This window comes from Vicia villosa, linkage group LG3, assembly GCF_029867415.1.
Source record: "Vicia villosa cultivar HV-30 ecotype Madison, WI linkage group LG3, Vvil1.0, whole genome shotgun sequence".
NCBI lineage: Eukaryota > Viridiplantae > Streptophyta > Magnoliopsida > Fabales > Fabaceae > Vicia > Vicia villosa.
This window is the reverse complement of record NC_081182.1, coordinates 102,019,301-102,037,473: the sequence shown is the minus strand read 5'-3', so window position 1 is coordinate 102,037,473 and position 18,173 is coordinate 102,019,301. Positions and strand designations below refer to the sequence as shown.

The 18,173-nt window shown below is 33.8% G+C and overlaps 2 protein-coding genes across 2 annotated transcripts; both read right to left on the bottom strand.

Moving 5' to 3' along the window:
- Window positions 1-258: 258 nt before the first annotated feature.
- Window positions 259-12,896, bottom strand: LOC131662245 (uncharacterized). The gene is made up of 19 exons (XM_058931970.1): window positions 11,560-12,896; window positions 11,391-11,459; window positions 11,008-11,290; window positions 10,249-10,348; window positions 9,982-10,095; window positions 9,184-9,327; window positions 8,056-8,514; window positions 7,823-7,978; window positions 7,580-7,729; window positions 7,292-7,444; window positions 6,985-7,190; window positions 6,772-6,861; window positions 6,235-6,676; window positions 5,077-5,990; window positions 3,777-4,979; window positions 2,762-2,980; window positions 1,550-2,410; window positions 873-1,451; window positions 259-764 (listed from the first exon to the last, which is right to left on the bottom strand). Exons 7-17 carry the CDS (start codon window positions 8,493-8,495, stop codon window positions 2,304-2,306), a joined length of 4,080 nt encoding a protein of 1,359 aa, XP_058787953.1. The 5' UTR covers window positions 8,496-8,514; window positions 9,184-9,327; window positions 9,982-10,095; window positions 10,249-10,348; window positions 11,008-11,290; window positions 11,391-11,459; window positions 11,560-12,896; the 3' UTR covers window positions 259-764; window positions 873-1,451; window positions 1,550-2,303.
- On the bottom strand, window positions 874-2,117 carry LOC131658680 (uncharacterized). The gene is made up of 2 exons (XM_058927949.1): window positions 1,739-2,117; window positions 874-1,451 (listed from the first exon to the last, which is right to left on the bottom strand). Exons 1-2 carry the CDS (start codon window positions 2,115-2,117, stop codon window positions 874-876), a joined length of 957 nt encoding a protein of 318 aa, XP_058783932.1.
- Window positions 12,897-18,173: the final 5,277 nt, after the last annotated feature.

Genomic DNA, 18,173 nt, shown 5'->3' with positions numbered 1-18,173 from the left:
AATTATTTTTATGAAATTATTTTACCCAGCGTTGGATCAAATAAGTGTTTTTATAAACGGGTTCCAAGTATTTTTATATTGGATCAAATAGTATAGTGTTGTTATATTACTTTAATCAATGCATAAAGATTGCTACATATTATTTGTTTTTTGTGATTATGTGAATGTTTACGATCCGTAAAACAAATTTAAAAACTGACAAATGACGTATTGCGACGTGTAATTATTGTTTTAGTTAAAGAGCTAAAAATTTGGATGTGTTATTAGCTCTTACATCGTTAATTATTATTTAATATACTACATGTTTTATTTTATTTCCGATAGTCATCCAATTAATATGTGTATTGTTTAAATATATACAGAATAACTTTATAAGATAGATCTTATCCACGTAATATTAAACTCAAACGGCCCCGTGCGATAGCACGGGTATCCTGCTAGTTAAAATAAAACAAAAACATCAAGTAAAGCAATATAAGAAGAAGCAGACAAATTTTAGATCAAAACTAGTCAGAGACCCGTGCTCCCGCACGGGTAATAGAATTTTGTATATAAGCCTCATTTTTGAGGTAAAGTGTAATTCAAGAATGTTTTAGTACTTTGCAATTGATAATACAGTAGCAAATAACATTAAGACAAAAATGGCTTTTAATAAACCAATGATAATGTTGTTATAAAAAACAAAATACAAAAGCTGTTATCATGGGTTCCTAAAATATGTAGAGTTGCCATTTGAAACTTCTGAAAGAATTGGTGGATTGGACCTGAAAATGCCAAACAATACAAAGATAAATGTCTAAGTTATGAAATTAGAAAGAAAGAATATTAACTTTGCATGAAATAATAAAATAGGTAGAGCAAAAGAGAATAACCTCATATGTTTTGGAACACTTCTTTGAACACAACATTAGTGGTGGTATTCATTGGTTCTCTTTGTTTGTCATGAATAAGAATCTTTAATCCCTTTTTGGATTTAACTCTAGAGATAGCCACATATAATTGACCATGACTAAAAACATCCTTTGGCAAATACAAACCGACGTAGTCTAGAGATTGCCCTTGAGACTTGTTAATTGTCATGGCAAAGGAAACGATAATAGGGAATTGGCGTCTTACCAATTTAAATGGCCATGGAGATTGTGAGGGGGACAAAGACATTCTAGGAATATAAATGAGGTTACCAATATTTTTTCCAGAAATTATCTTTGCTTCAATGACATGAGAGGCAAGCCTAGTTACCGTCAGTCGTGTACCATTGCACAAGCCTTCAGACTGATCAAGATTGCGCATCAACATAATGGTGGCACCAACTTTCACCTTGATAGAGTGATTAGGTAATCCTGAAGTTTTAAGGGCATTTAGGAACTCCGGTGTGACATGCTCATATGCATCAAAGTTAGTTGAATCAGATTTATCTATAGAATCACTACTGAAGTATTCTCTCTCTTCTCCTAAAAGAGTTGCAAAATAGTAAAATTAGATAAAATCATAAGTTGGCAAAGATTAAATAATAAGTGTAAAATGGTAGGAATAAGTGCAACTAAAATACCTAGAAGAAGGTTTGTAATATATTGGTTGATATCATCGACCACTTCAATTGTCGAAGCTAAAATTGCACGACTTTAGAGGTAGTTGGAATCAAGATAGTTATGAATGAGATCTGGGTATGTATCCTCAACAATTGCCTTAATGGGATCGGAGAAGCTTGAAATTAAAAACTCTTCTGGAATACAAATACTTGCATACCCATCATTGGGCTCACACATGGTTCCATCTCCAATTTGTAAAATCCACTCTGAAAAGCTCCTAATATCATGAGTAGTAGAAGTAGTGGCACCAGTTTGCAAGCGCATGTTTTTTGTAAGCCTCAACACTTTACAGTGATCCCAAATATAAGAAGAATTGATTGTTGCATGGATAATATCAGATCTAGTACCTCTTGGTATAACGGGCAGAATTTGTCTGAAGTCACCACCAAAGACAACAACCTTACCTCCAAATATACTGTCACCAGCATGTGTAATTCCACTCATGATATCTTTCAAGGATTTATCAAGAGACTCAAAGCAAAACTTGTTAGCCATAGGAGCTTCATCCCATATGATTAGATCTGTCATCTTTAGAAGCTCAGCAAGATGATCTTTTTTGTTTATGTTGCAAATAGAAGTTTCTAAAGTAGGGACAGGAATCTTAAACCTAGAATGAGCTGTTCTTCCGCCTGGTAACAACAAACTTGCAATCCCACTTGAAGCAACCGGCAAGACGATTTTTTTCTTAGACCTAAGTGCTGCTGATAAAGTGTTTCACATGAAGGTCTTACCGGTTCCACCGTAGCCATATAAGAAAAAAACCCCACCTTGTTGCTTTTCTACAGAATCCATAATTTCCTCAAAAATTGCTCTTTGTTCATCTAAAAATAAAAGATGTATGAATATTAAATTTTTACTCCACAACTTTAGTATAAACCATCAAAAAGTAATCGTGTTGACTGAAAGTAAATTGCATGGCAGACAATAGAAAGTACGTTTTTTTCTTAATTCCATGTGAACCATGGTTTAAATTAGCCATGAGATCAGTATAGTGAATTAGTGGTTTTTAATTGCATGAATGACTATGTTTTTCAGGTTCTGCCTAAGAGGACCTATGTTACTGGATAGTTAATAGGCAATTCAATCCTTACATGTCATACTGAATAGTTAATCAAAGATGTATGAAAATGAAATTTGTACTCCATAACTTCAGTATAATCCTAAAAAATTACCGGTAAGAGAAGAGTACAATCCAGCAAAAAGCTGTTGTTGTTCGGCAACATTGTATTGACGCTCTTCATAAAGGAGCCTATTTCCTATAAAGGAAACAACATAGTCTTTTGGATATGGCATTGGTTTGAAGTCCTTCAAACTTTTATTATTGTTTTGCAACAATGATTCAATAGCCATTAACGTTAAATCCTTTAGCTCCTCATCGGTTAGCATCAAACCTACAATTAAAAAGTGAAATTTGTAGTTTAACATTAAAAAGATATATAATGGCTAAATATTAAATTAGATGTGATATTGACAACATGGCATAATTAGAGACAATTGTATGAAAGAATGGGTCGGTTGTAATAAACCAAAATGGGATATTGGTTTTACTACAGTAGACCTTTTAAAAATATTTGCACCAAATCAATTTACTGTTCGGATGATGAGTATATAATACAAATTTGAAAATAAAAAATACTATTGCACATGGTAATGATATAGTATTTCACCGCAGGACTATAGAATACCAACTACTAATAATAAAAATGCATGTTGAAATCGTGCAGCCCTACTACATAAGAGCATTGTTTGAAATAAGGGTGTTGTAAATATATAATTCGGTAAGAAGAAATGGCACTGGTGTAAAGCGAGGATGAAATATCTGCCATGTGCCATTGAATACATTAGAGCATTTGAAAATATCTTAAACAACATTAAACTAATGTTTTCCTACCATTTCTATATATCTAACAAACTATGAATAAAAATAAAGTATCACTCATGTTTGACATATAATGATGATTTCTCAGAAAGAATGGTAAGATTGGAATATTTTCCAGCAAGGACGTTATTGTTGACGTAATACTGTTTATGGGCATAATGATATATACAGATCATCAACATAAAATTCCCTTTTTTCAGGATGTTGTTTAAGCACTAAAGGATCCTAAATTATAATATACTTAAACATTCATATATACGTATTACTACTTAGTAACAGTATGGGCAGAAATATAAAATATGAAATACCTTGATCTCCGGCCAATAAGCGTTGTTCGTAAAGAATTCCATCCGATAGATACATCCAAGTCTTCCTCCACACATGCTCTGGTCTATTCATGGATGAGGATAACAACATGGTAACAAATAATTTCCGTAAAAAGACTCCAGAACCCCAAACATGTGCCTCTTTTATTGCCTCGACAAATTCTCGATCATCTTGTAGAAATCCCATCGCAAAGCATGCTCCTCTAAAACTTTTATGTTTTTTACCATCCACAGTCTTGATGTCTTCGTAACACAAAGGGCCTTTTTTTACCGTGAGCATCATCCTTAAATAAAACAATTCACCGGTGCTTTGAGGGACCCAAATAAGCCGACCAATTGTATATCCTCGCTTCCTTGGTTTCCAACTTCGACTTCGTTTATGGTAAACAAACTTAGAAACAAAATCACCATAAGTTAGTAATCTAGCATCTTCGTACGTTTTGTTGGCTTCAAACCAAGAAGTAAACATCGACTCGGTTACACTTGGTTTGAGTAAAACATCACCAACTTGCTCGTAGTCTTTGTAGAATACCGAGTTTTCACCTTCCATGTGAAAATACAATCTCTCTACGGCTGGCTTTCTACCATGTATAGAATAAGAAAATATCCTCCAACATGCCTCACTTGGAGAGATGTAACGACAATCTAGATATTGCTTGATCTCGTCAACGTTGTCTTTGTCTTCTCCTTGTATGACAGCGGAAATTCGATCAGAACCTTTGTTTATGTATTTGAAAAGGTATTTGATGGAAGTACTTTGATTGCACCATTCCATGTTGATGTGTGCTTCGTACTTCAACAACAAACTTGGGTTGTGAGGAACAACATGACCACTATGAAAAATTACACCGTTTTTCTCAATTCTGTGTCCGTTATTTCTTCTCCTATAAACAGGATAACCATCTTGGTCCACTATAGTTGAAGGTTGAAATTTCTTGGGGTAAAACTTGGAGCATTTATTATCTTTCATGCAAGGTGAGAGAACATTTGCCAAGCCACAAGGACCATGGACCATATGATTTTTCACCAAATTGTACAATCGTGGGTGTGTTATGGGATCGGGCACTTCCGCACTAATGATCTTGTCAATGTCATCGGGTGTTGGATATTTGTTTGAAGGATGCAGAAATATCAATATATGGGCATGTGGTAATCCCCTCTTTTGAAATTCAATGGTGTACATATCTAGCCAAAGAAAGTGACAAAGATATCAGCACAGTATGATAGACTATTAATATTATTAGAACAATAAATTAAACTACAAAGGTATTAATTGACTCACAAGCAAGGACTTTTCCTAGTACACCTTTCTTGGTTAAATCGGCTAGCAATTGATCAAACTTTATTTTGAATATTCTTGATATGATGTCCGGTCGATCTTGTGGTTTCAAATGAAGTGGACCAAGAACTCTTTGAATCTCAGGCCAGTTAGGATTGCAGGTAAATGTAATGAACAAATCAGGAAACCCAACTTTACTACAAATAGCCATCCCATCGTAGTACAATTGATCCATAAATCGGCGACCGCCCACAAACGAAGATGGCAAAACAACTCTTTTACCTATGTTTGACCCTGTGGTTTGACTCTGATCGCCTTCTTCATTTAGTCTACTATACTTGCATACCCTAAGCTTTGGTTGATTCTTTCGTAGCCATTCCAATTTCTCTGATTCTAACATTGTGTAACCATCGCACAGAAATTCCTGGAACAACCTTCGTGAGGACAACAAAGTTTTCGCTTCATTCTTCCTACTCTGAATGCGAAATGCAAGCCATTCTCTAATTGTAAGCCTGTTTCTGACGCTATTTTCGTATATCGGCAAGTCTCTATGAGCTACATCGGGCCTATAACCGTCCTCACCATACGGAAATATCAAAGGATACTGAAAAGCCATGTAACTGGCATGAAGTTCATTGATTCTCTTAAGTCTTCCTCCTCTTGTTTGCATAATAATATCCCTCATCTCCGCTGTGTCAATATCGCCAACTACCAAGGCAGCAACTTCAGAAACGGTTGGTTGATTGTATACTCTGCCATCTTTGGATCTCTCCGAAATTAATCTCAACTTCAAGTTTTGTGTATCCTCACTATTTAACCATTGCCTTGCCATTTGAAAACTCTTAGCATGAGGATTGCACCGATACAGCATCTCCGACAATTGATGTACAATACCTTCATCAAAGTCTTCTTTGTTCCTATACAGGAAGTAAAAGTGAATATTACAAAAGGTTTAACACCAAAATACATCAAAACCAAGCTGAGTGAATATTACAAAATGCCTCATAATTCTATACATCATACATAAGTTGACAAAATTTCCCACACCAGCATACAGCAGTATTAAAAACCAAATACTACTCATGTGAATTAGTATCAACCAAAAGAAGCAAGTTATAGATAAAAAGAAGGGAAATAAATAGTACTCATGTGAATTAGTACCTTAGTCCGTGCATTCTATTTTGGACCTCATTCTCGGTGTCGTAAATATACAATTGAGCAAACTTTGGCATTTGACCTTCAGGAGGTAACAAACTCCCAATTCGATGGCACGTTTTACCTTGTACCCTAATTGTTGGAGGCCCACGTCCATTGTTAAAACGGTTGTCCAACTTAGCTCCGGGTGATGTGAAGGCGAACATCATATTATACACTCGGATTTGTTGCTGGAACTTCCTGCTGTCTAAGTTATCGTGATCAAATAAGAGCTGGGCAAGTATATTTGGAGGTTCTTGTAGCAATGGAAGTTCAACTTTCCCATTTCCACAACAGAGCATAAACTTCGGATTAGCTGCATGAGAACTTTTGTGCATCCTCTCCTGATACCACATCATTGCTTTACAATACCGGCATTCAATTAGAGGTGAACCGATGTCGTAATAATCTACATTTGCACTCATTGTGTTAGCCATTGGGTGGACTTAGTTAACGGTTAGATATGATGAGTTATGCGTAAGTCATATTGTAAAAATGGTATACCTTCAGAAGTACCAGCAGAATTGTCATTAATTGTAAAAGGCGGTGTATTCTCTTCAGCTTCGTCAAATATTTCATCTTCGGAATGATAAGCTACGCACGATAAAAACATTATTTATTAGGCCATCCATTAAGCTGTTGAAACATCTGAATTTCCTTTAACAATTAGACCTCACAGTTTTGCTAATGATATAAATCACACAATAGTAGACTAACCTGCGAACGGGTCATAGTCTTCGCTATCATCTTCGGAATCAGTGTTAAAATCCAAATTGACAGTAGGTGTGAAAACCGGACATGCCGGCTCAGGAAGATGGTTGTTTTTATGTGTGGACTGTGATAATGGTGTAGCCACACTACAGGAAGGCTGGGCATTTGGTTGAGGGATCTCCAAATTATGGGCAGCAGGTGTCTTTTGTCCCCTTAAAAGCCAAAAAAGTGATATACCATATGAGAATTGAAACCAAACTTCAAACCCCTGCAAGTTTTATTGACTATTAAACAGAAACCAGTAATCATGTACCTGGTATGTGAGGTAGAATCGGGTGTGCCTTTAGAATGCCCTATTTGATGTTCATTAATCTGGACCGGTATCTGGCTGCTCAAGTTGAACGCGAGGTCCGGAACTCCCAAACGCTTTCTGGGCCTGCCCCTAACTGGTTTTTTGACTGTTGGCCTATTACGTTTAAAAAAAAATAAACAGTCTTGCGTAAATATAAACAATCAGTATGTGTCATAGTTAATGAGTTTCAACTCTATACAAACACACAGAACAATGACTTAAAGATCAAGGACTTGGTTTTGAACATACGGTTCATGAGTTACGGCCGAAGATGGACAGTTCTCCTTGCACGCCTGTATAGAATGATCAGTTTGTAGTGTATGTGTATCCAGGTCTGTTCTCTGAGTAAGTGTCGACTTGTTACCAGATGCACGGTGCTGATCAGTCTCAATTTGCACCCTTTGTAAGACGTTGTTAAAATTCATGATTAAAAAGTGAAAAAGAAAATTGTATTCATTACATATGAAATGAGTAAAATTTAAATGTAAGTACCTTTTTCCTGAGCTCGATTCTGGTGTCACTATAGAAGAGGGAATCCCATTTTTTTGGGTTATGATAGGAAACTTGCTGGTCAAGTTTAGAGCTAGGTTGGGAAGTCCCAAGTTTGTTTTAGGCCTGCCTCCACCAGGTCTATTAATTCCCAGTGATCTGTTTGCAAAAATCAAAGAATCATATAATATAAACTTTAAAATAAGACAGAGATTAAACGAAGGATATTAGCTAACGTCGGTGTATTAGAAGAACTTCCAACTTCACTGATGATGCTCTGATTAACAGGCGATAGCTCTTGTATATTTTCCAAGGTTGATAGATTAATCCCTTCATTTGTGTCAACTGTAGGCTTTGAGGAAAACTTGGACAATAAGTTTCTTCCTAGTGAGTCTATCTGCCTGCACTTTCTATTTCTTTTAAAAGCATGTCTTGATAGGCTAGGTTTTGAACTTTCGGTGGGAGTTTGCGATATTAAATTCGTGTTCTGAAATGACGGGGTCAAGTCGGATAAAGGTGGTCTTAGCGTACTTGAAGATGGAGAACTATGGTCTGTGTCAAAATGAATTGGAAGGTGAGTAGAATATTTTTGACGTTTTGAACGATTTTCTTTCAAAATCAATGCTCGTCTTGCTCTTGCTTTTTTCCGTGGAGTTATAATAGCAACACGGTCCATCGTCCACACTAACTAATCCCTACATTCATGTAAAATATTATAAGATTAGTTAAGAGGTGTATAGTCATTTCTTTAAGCCATGATAGTTGCAGTAATCATTTAATTGAAGTAAGCTACATGTGTGCTGCCCAAAATGTTTTAATCTCATGGCATACTAAATAAAGCAACATAACTTAACTTCAGCAATTAATGAATGGGCCAGTTTCCAATAGATTTCATATCTACTAACATTAAAAGATTAACCAACCAACATAAATGTAATTGCAGATGATGCATCATAAATGACCGAAACCAACCACCTAATTTATTGATCATATATTAAGTGTCTCAAGAGGCATGAAGTCTAAAATAATCTCAGTAAAGACAACCAAAGCGATTTCAACTATCTGGCCACGAATATGCTATAATCTGCCATGCTTTCCTACTCTGTATTAAACTATGAATAGCTATTTGATTTGTTAAATTTGAACATGGTATTGTGGTTTGTAGATTTTTTTCAGCATTGCAAGAACAGCGCAAAATGTCTTGGTTGAGCACAAATTCAATACGCGTACATGGTAAATGAAATCTACTTTTCCAAATTAACACATTTATCACACCAAAGAAACATTTAACATTACTTGCACATATTTATATTTCCACACAGTTGTTTGTAGTTATTTAAAGACCTCTAGTCTTAGAAACTGACCTTGTTTGCTGATGGATCTTTGTCTATTGTAGATGATTAGTTGGTAAGAGCTATAGTTGCATTCGAAGCCATTGGAAAACAGCAGCCACAAAGCAGCAGAAAATGCCTCGTTTGCAACTTTGTAAATTCTGGTGATATATATTTCTTAATTTTATAAAATGATATATGTTAGTTTCTAAGAGAATATATGTTATTTAATGAATAATAAAACGTTTCTTTTGTTAGAGGAATATCTCATGATTACTTTAAGATGATCTTCAATTACTGGGATACCATCTATAGTTGAAGTAAACAATATCTCCTACATGGTAACATAAGTTAATTAATAATTGGGTCCATCTTTAATCCAACAAAACATCTCAACCTCTAAATATTTGTTACAATGTAAGTTGAGTTATGTCTAGTAAAGATAGGACTGATTTATTAATTTAATAAAGAATGGCTCTAAACATACTTGCCTAGGTAATTTAGTTAGGTTGGTTGCTAAATAATATAATTTTGCACTCCAATCACATTAAAGTAAATATGAAATGTAGTTGGTATTGTTAGGTGTTGGAAGTAATCACAGAATTAGAGGGGAGGCTGCCTAGCAATTAAGAAAAGTAGTCTGCAGTTAACTTTAACAGACTGCCAGCCAGCTGTGCAAAGTCTATGAACATTGAGTGGTTTCATCCCTTTCAACCAAGCATTTTGTATTGACGGTGCAAAGAGTGCTACTAATAAAGGTAGGATACAAATATGCCAACTAATAAAGTTAACCATGAATGAAGCATAAGCTGCAAAGAGTGGGTTTGTTACCTTGGGGAAGTATGTTAAGCATTTAAGCCTGAAGTGACAAGGTCAATAGGTCATGCTGCTCCCATAGTTGCAGCAGAGAAAGGACAGGCTGCAGTGATAATGACATGTCACACACTGGCACAAAAGGACGCAGAAATGGGAGTCAAACACAAAAAGTAATTCGGCTAAAACAATTAAAAGTCCTTTTCAAACCATGTATATAAATATACCTAGTAATAAAGTGAAGAATAAAATAAGCATAAAGTACAATCTTAGTGTGTTTAGTACCTTGGGGAAGTATCTTTAGCATTTAAGGTTGAAGAGACCTTGTAGGAATTGGTTACCCAAAAATCTTTCCAAAGTCAATAGGGCTTTGTTGCTCCCATATCTGCAGCAGTGAAAAGTACTGGTATAATTAAGTTGCAGTTACCAATGAACATATTATATAAAAGTTAAAGGAAGCACAAAGCTATCAGAGGCAAACAGAACTTCTATTTGTGCTGGTCTGTTTAAATAATGTGCAAAAAAAATGTTTGAAAGTATCTGAGTCATCTATAATGTCTGCCAAGAAATTTTAAATGTCGTTTATGAAATGATATAAATTGTTTCAAACTCCTAAAGCATATGAATGAACTAATGACTTAACTTACACTCAATGTATGCTTTAAGGTGGCTATTTAGATTAAAAAAGGCACAGGGCAAAGAACATTATACAAATACTGTGATACAAGTTTAGTGCTGTCATTTGTTGAGTGAAAAACCAAAGTTACAAAACCTTAAATGAGGTTGCAAGGCAAAGAGAATTCATAAGATGAAAGGAAATAAACTTTGAACAGTTGCATAGATAATGGAAATAAACTTTGAATAGTTGCATAGATAAAGGATATAAACTTTGAATAGATAATGGAAATAGCATGATTAATGCAACTTAGTATCATCATTACAAATACCTTGCTATGAGGTTAAGAGTTAAAGTACGGAACAAAACATGCATAACGACACGAATGCCACAAATTAACATACTTAATATCTGGATAAACTCCTTACAAAAAAGGGTGTCACATAAAGTTATGCATCAAAAAGGAACCAAAACATCCGAGTTAGGCCCACCAGTTTACTCCTTCTTAATCAACTTAGTCTTCCTGATAGGCTTGGCTTTAGTGGCAGACTGCTTGGGTGTGATTTCTTCAGATAACATGGCATCATTGATAGAGGTTGATGGAGCAAACCTCTTGGCTGGAGTAGTGCTAGAGCTTGCAGTAGGACTCCCAGAAGTGTTGCCAGCAACGGACATCGGAGCAGATTCGGTTGGTTCAGAAATTGGTGTTCCCTAGTAATGCAGAAAATTATACATGAGCATGGTTGGATAGTTTGGTGAATTGAATGCATTGAAATTATTAAAGGCTGAGATGTTGTAGTAAATGGCTTACATTAGGTTGGATAGGTTCCTCAGTAACACCATTTGCCGGAATTTCTTTAACAGCTTCAATTGATTCTTGCTGCAAGAATTCCTCAGATTGGTTATTTGTTGGTTGTATCATGCTCCATGTCATGAAAGAACTTAATTAACATGTAATGTTATAAAAACTAAAATAGTACCTCATTAGGTGTGAGGTAGTTGTCAAACTTCTTGTATAAGTTGTCCTCGTTAAGTATAGTGACAATAGAGAATTGACCGAAATCAGATTGATATTTGACGCGGAAGACCAAGTCTTTATTCAAAAGTACATCGTTAATTAGCTCTTACATCGTTAATTATTATTTAATATACTACATGTTTTATTTTATTTCCGATAGTCATCCAATTAATATGTGTATTGTTTAAATATATACAGAATAACTTTATAAGATAGATCTTATCCACGTAATATTAAACTCAAACGGCCCCGTGCGATAGCACGGGTATCCTGCTAGTTAAAATAAAACAAAAACATCAAGTAAAGCAATATAAGAAGAAGCAGACAAATTTTAGATCAAAAAGATCTCTTCAACTCACGTCTATTTTCCAGAACGTGAAACAAACCGATTCAAATACAAGTTCTTCCCTTTACAACAAAATCCAAACAATCTCACTCCTTTTGCTCAAAGGTTAAAACTCAAACATAGTATAAGATATATGTGAATATATGGAAAGCAAAAAAAGAACGGAACTAACCCGTCAGAAGGCCCGCGACGATATGGCGACGACGGGAGCGGTGCACCGTTGGTGGAGTGGAGAGTTCGCCAGAGCTTGAGGGTCGGCGGAAGTGTGACGTTGTTGCTCCGAGTGCTGTGCGTGATGGATCTGGTGCGATTCGGATCCCGGAGAAAGCGGCTTGCGGTTGGGATCGGAAAAGGAAGCATCTTGGATCATCGCGGCGGAGTTCGTCTTCGAAGAGGGCGACTGTTGCAAGGTTCCGTTGGTGACAGCCGACGCGTTCCAGGACAAATCGCGACACGGCTCGGTGCTCCTCATTGCTGGGTTTTTCTCCTTCTGCAAAAAAACACAATAAAACTTGTACAAAACATATTATTTTGACTCATATTTTATTTGAAGAAAATTTAAGAGTTTTGAATCGTTTGGTAATTTATTGATGGTGTTGTTTAGAAATTATTTTGATAGCCTGCTGGTACAATATTGTTACTGTTTTTGCTGGGAAATAAATAAATAAAAACGTGGAAGGAAGGAGATTGGTGCAAGTTTTACTCTTTGACCAACGGGTGGAAAAAGACAAGGATTGGGTTGGTTTACTTTGTCAAAAATTGTGTTAGTAGTGGTGAAAATTGTTAGATGTGTATGAAAGTGTCATTGTATGTATCAGAACAATGTTAACATATAGAATGGCTATACATGAAAGTGAATGTGGGAATGGTTGAAAATTGTGACATAGGTTTTTGACTCAAAGAAAATAGCATTTGTGGTCTATGTACGTGAATGAAAAATAAGGATTGTTAGTTGTGGAGAGATTGGTCTCGTGTACAAAAATGTTCTATTTATATTAGTCATATTAGGATTTTCTACACCTAATGGGCCTATTGCCCAATTAACTTAATAATTATGAAAAGACTAAAAATAATCCTAATAATAATAATATTTAAATTAATACTAATAATCTTAATAATATTAATCCTAATAATAGTAATATTTAAATTAATACTAATAATCCTAATAATATTAATCCTAATAATAGTAATACTTATAAATAATAATCCTATTAATGTCTAATTCAAATAAAAGAAGTTGATAAATATATTGTAATAAAAAAACCCAAGATAAATAAGTGGGCCAAAATGTTTCAATATTCAGCCCAATGATGCTTTAATGACACCCCTTTCCCTTGCATGCACCCCTTGAATAGTAATAACCAATTAGAAATAGATTATGAGAATAAACCCAAAATAAAAAATACTCACGCCTAATGTTTGGACCTAAAATATTTGCTGTCCACACCCCTATTTTATCCAATTTATAAGAGAACGGGTTTAACAATTGAAATGTTAAACCCTATAACTCCTAATTTTGAAACTCCTAATAAATAATAGACACGAATCGTATCGGGTAAATTTTAGGGTATGACAAAAGGTATTAAAACAAATCAAGATAGTGCAAGGGATGAGATTTGTCGATAATAATTTTGCTTCATTGTGAATTATTTGCTTTATTATTTATATTATGATGGATTAAACAACTTTACTTCATTGTGTGTCATTTTTTTCTCTAGTTTCTTTTATTTACCGTAATGTTTTATCGTTTATACATTTTATCTCAATATGCTTCTATATTTCAATACCAACTTACTTATGTTTATACATTAAGCATACAGATTACAGTGATTTCATGACGATTTCTCTATTGGATAAAAGTATAATGTATCTGCTTCACAGTCTATTTCATTTTTTACAATCGAATGTCTGTTTTTCTTCTTGAGCAATTTGTTTTTTTTAAAATTTTTTGCATAATATTTTTAATAAAAGGATACTCTTTTGCATTCCAAATACTAAATAATGGATACATTATTTTAGAGAAAATAATTCAGCTTCAATAGGGTTTTAACAAAACTTTTCCTTTTTTTGTCCAAATTTTTGTAATAAATTTGAAGGTCATGAAAAATCCGTTCCAAGAGAAATTACAGTTTGTGAAACTCGTAATGCTCCAAATGAACGGATTTTAATGGTAAGTTTTTTGTGAGACAATATATCATATTAATGTTTTAAAACAAATATCATAAATTATTTATTTCAATGTAAGGAGCATTATGTTGTTTGGTTTAGTCAAGTGAATTGATAGTTGTGCTAAACATTAGATATAGAATCACACTGCGACATTCCATGTATTAAACGCTGAATATAAAAGTCAACAACTGCATAATTTAATTAATTTTGCAGTTTATAATATACTTTTATTTGTTTTTGTTAATTTTTAATTTTAATTTGTCTTTTATTTGCTTTTGTTAATTTATATTTTATTTAGTTTTTTATTTACTTTGTTAATTTTTATATTAATGAAATGATGCATTTCTATTTATGTGCAGGCTATGTAACCTCCTCTACATTTTTTTTTGTGACGGATTACTGAAATATATTATTCCGAATGGAGAAATTTTGTCACAGACAGATTTAGAAGATCTTTTATCCCAAGCTTGTATAAGAAGTGGTCAACTACTTCAAGATAGTGTTGATTCAGAAAGAAAAATTAAATTTCTTTTAACAAGCTTATTGTTCATTAAAGACAAGTCAATGAATCAATCAATTCACACACATATTATTAAGACATGGGTTAAGGTATTATTAGAAAACTTTTACTAGTATTCAACCTATTACTATTTAAGTTTACTTTTACGAGGATATACATGTGCAGATTCAATGTGATCTTCATAAAGACGATATTGATAATGTTGATTCTCGCACCTTATATTGTATGTTTGAGGATATGAAATTGTCATAGAGGAAAACCTTAACTATCTCAGAAGAGACTCATCTTCTTAGTGCTTTTTCATCTAATTTTCTTACATTTTGTTTATATTAAATTTGTCTAAAGTGTTCCAATGAATATCTTTTTTTTTGGTTTATGAATATTTAGGAACTAATGATATGTATGAAATTGGCTACTGATTATCCTTTAAGATATGGTAAGAAACTGAGAAAATAAAAGTCAAGTGCTTACTCCTGAAACATTTATACATAACTCCTAGATGTTCAGAAACTCCCACTGAAAAGAAGAAGAAGACACTAAGGGTTTACAATAGAAATAATCCAAACATTTAGCTTTTGTCTGAAGCTATAAATATTACGGTTCTTCCCTCAAATACCTATCCTTTCATATCAACAATGAATTTTATATTAGAGATGGACATGCCCTTCTTATAAAGTATGATCACTCCAACTGGAAAATATTTATGACCAACAGGAGAAGATTTATGGAGAGATGAAAAAGCTTACCCGAGAGAATCCCATTACTCATCCGTTGTGTCTTGCATAATGTCTTCATGCACTATGTACCGGGGAATGTGACCCTTTTTAAAAGGTATTAAAACAAATCAAGATAGTGCAATGGATGAGATTTATCAATAATAATTTTGCTTCAATGTGAATTATTTGCTTTATTATTTATATTATGATGGATTAAACAACTTTACTTCATTGTGTGTCATTTTTTTCTCTAGTTTCTTTTATTTACCGTAATGTTTTATCGTTTATTCATTTGATCTCAATATGCTTCTCTATTTCAATACCAACTTATTTATGTTTATACATTAAACATACAGATTGCAGTGACTTCATGACGATTTCTCTATTGGATAAAAGTATAATGTATCTACTTCTCAGACATGCCTCCTTAGAAGGAAACTTATCTCATTTCCTTAACACTTCATCATTTTGTATGTGCGAGGTGAAGAAGATATCAGATGAAGGTTCGTCGCCTTGTAAGTTCAAGTTCATCATATGAGCAGGAGGGTCGTACACATGACCTAGAGGCACCGATATGTCCTGCTCGTCATCAGATCCTTCATTGACCATGTCGTCAACTTCAGTTTCCTGAGACTCACCCTAATGAAGGAATCTCCTTCAATGGAACTCCCTTTCTTGTCAATCTTTTAAGCAATGATTATGAAATGAATGAATGTGTGGGATGAATGACCTATATGAAATATGCACATGAATGTAAGCCAGATAAATAAGGTAGGACAAATTTGGGGTATGACAATGGGGTGTGAAGGTATTAGATGTACCCTTGGTTATAAGGGTAACTACTATAAATTTTGTGTCTCATTTACTTTCCTCTACTTTATTTTTCTGCATTTTTGTTCTAAGTTCTTCATCTTAATTCTGGAAAAATAAAAAGCAAAGAATCATTGCTTAAGAAGGAGAAAATTTCATAAAACCTAATTCACCCCCTCCTAGGTTGCACTTTGTAGTTATAATGTGTTACCATCATCAAAGGGGGGAGAGAGAATGTGGATTTATGTACTTGTTAGTACAAATTTTTGCAATTGTTAGATGATCATGATGATTTTGGTGATGAAAACACTTTATGTACAATGACATTTAGTGAAGTCTTTAGCTATCAAAGGTCAAAATATTCTTTGAAAGATCAAATGACAAGCCACCTTAATGATGAAAACACCTAAGAGCAAATGATATATGGTGAAGTCTGTGGTGACAAGTGTCAAACAATCTTTGATGATGGCATATGATCAAGTACTTTATCTCAAGCATTATCACGTAGAAGATTCAAGTTACAGATGAAGTGCTAAATAAATAATGAATCAAAAAAGGGAACTTGAAACTCCAAAGTTTTGAAAGAGAGGAAGTGTGAAAGTTCGCTTGGCCCCACACTTAATGTGTATCTAAGTGATCAGTTTATTATAAAGGTATAAGATTAATTCTTGAGATACTAAGGGAACTCACACATACATACACACATACATACGTACATATGTACGTACATACGTACATACATACGTACGTACATACATACGTACATACATACATACATACATACATACATACATACATACATACATACATACATACATACATACACACAAATATTTTTTGAAGCCTTTGTTATTTGTTAAAACACCTGCAATCATTTTTTTATATGCATCCTTAATTGATTATTGACTTTTTTAATCAATTAGGAAGACTTTTTAAGCTGGTTAATTGATTACTAGATTTGGATTAATCAATTAATACATTTGTAATGCCTCCAATCGATTAAAGAAACCTTTAAGAAATTAATGACAGTCTAACAGATTAGCAGCTAGGGTTAATCGATTAGAACACTACAAATTCTCATGGATCATTTTCTTTTGGAGCCAATTTTTCCCCTATAAATAGATGGTTTATCTCATTATATTACATACCATTTTTCTAACTGTAAACTCTTCTATTTCTATTTATACTACCTTCTTGTCTATTTTCCATTTCTTCACTTGAGATACCAAAATGTCGAGAAAGTGAAAAATACTTGTGAGATTTTTTGTATTGGTGTTGTGCTGATTTGGTAATTTACTAAAGAGAGAAAGATATCTTTTGAGTTATATCTTTGTAAGAATTCGTTGTTTGGTTCTTGAGCTAATCTAGTCAAAAGATCTTATTTGCTTCTTGAAATTAGCAAGTTAAAATCTCTGTTTAGTTCTTGAGATTAGCCTTATGAAATATCTGTTTGGATATTGATTTTCGCTTATGAAAAACTTTGTTTGGTTCAAGAGTTCAGCCTGATAAAAGTTCTATTTGGCTTTAGAAATTATCTGGTTAAAATCTCTGTTTGGTTGTAAAAAGGTTTGTTGGCATAACATATGAAAAACTCTCGTCTCATTTTGTGAAAATCTCAAGAGGAAATTCTTAGGGACAAGAGTAGGTAAGGTGGTTAGGCCGAACCTGTATGAATCTCTAATGATTGTTTCCTTTTCTTTTTTTTATATTCCAATGCTTTAGTTTCTTTAAGCTATATTTGTTTCTCTCTATCTCCTTTTCATACTCTCTTTCATCTAGTTCGTTGCTTAATCTTTGTTTGTTTTATAAATTTAACTTAAATGTTTTTATAAACCAACACAATTCAACCCTCTCATATGTTTGGAGTCACTTGGTCAACATAATATACAAAACACTTACACCTTAATCCAACAAGGCACCTTTATCGAAGGATAAAACCATGAAGGGATTCCATAAATACCAAAGCATATAATTCCATTTTGACGATATGTAGTGGGCTTAAGGTGTGAACATAA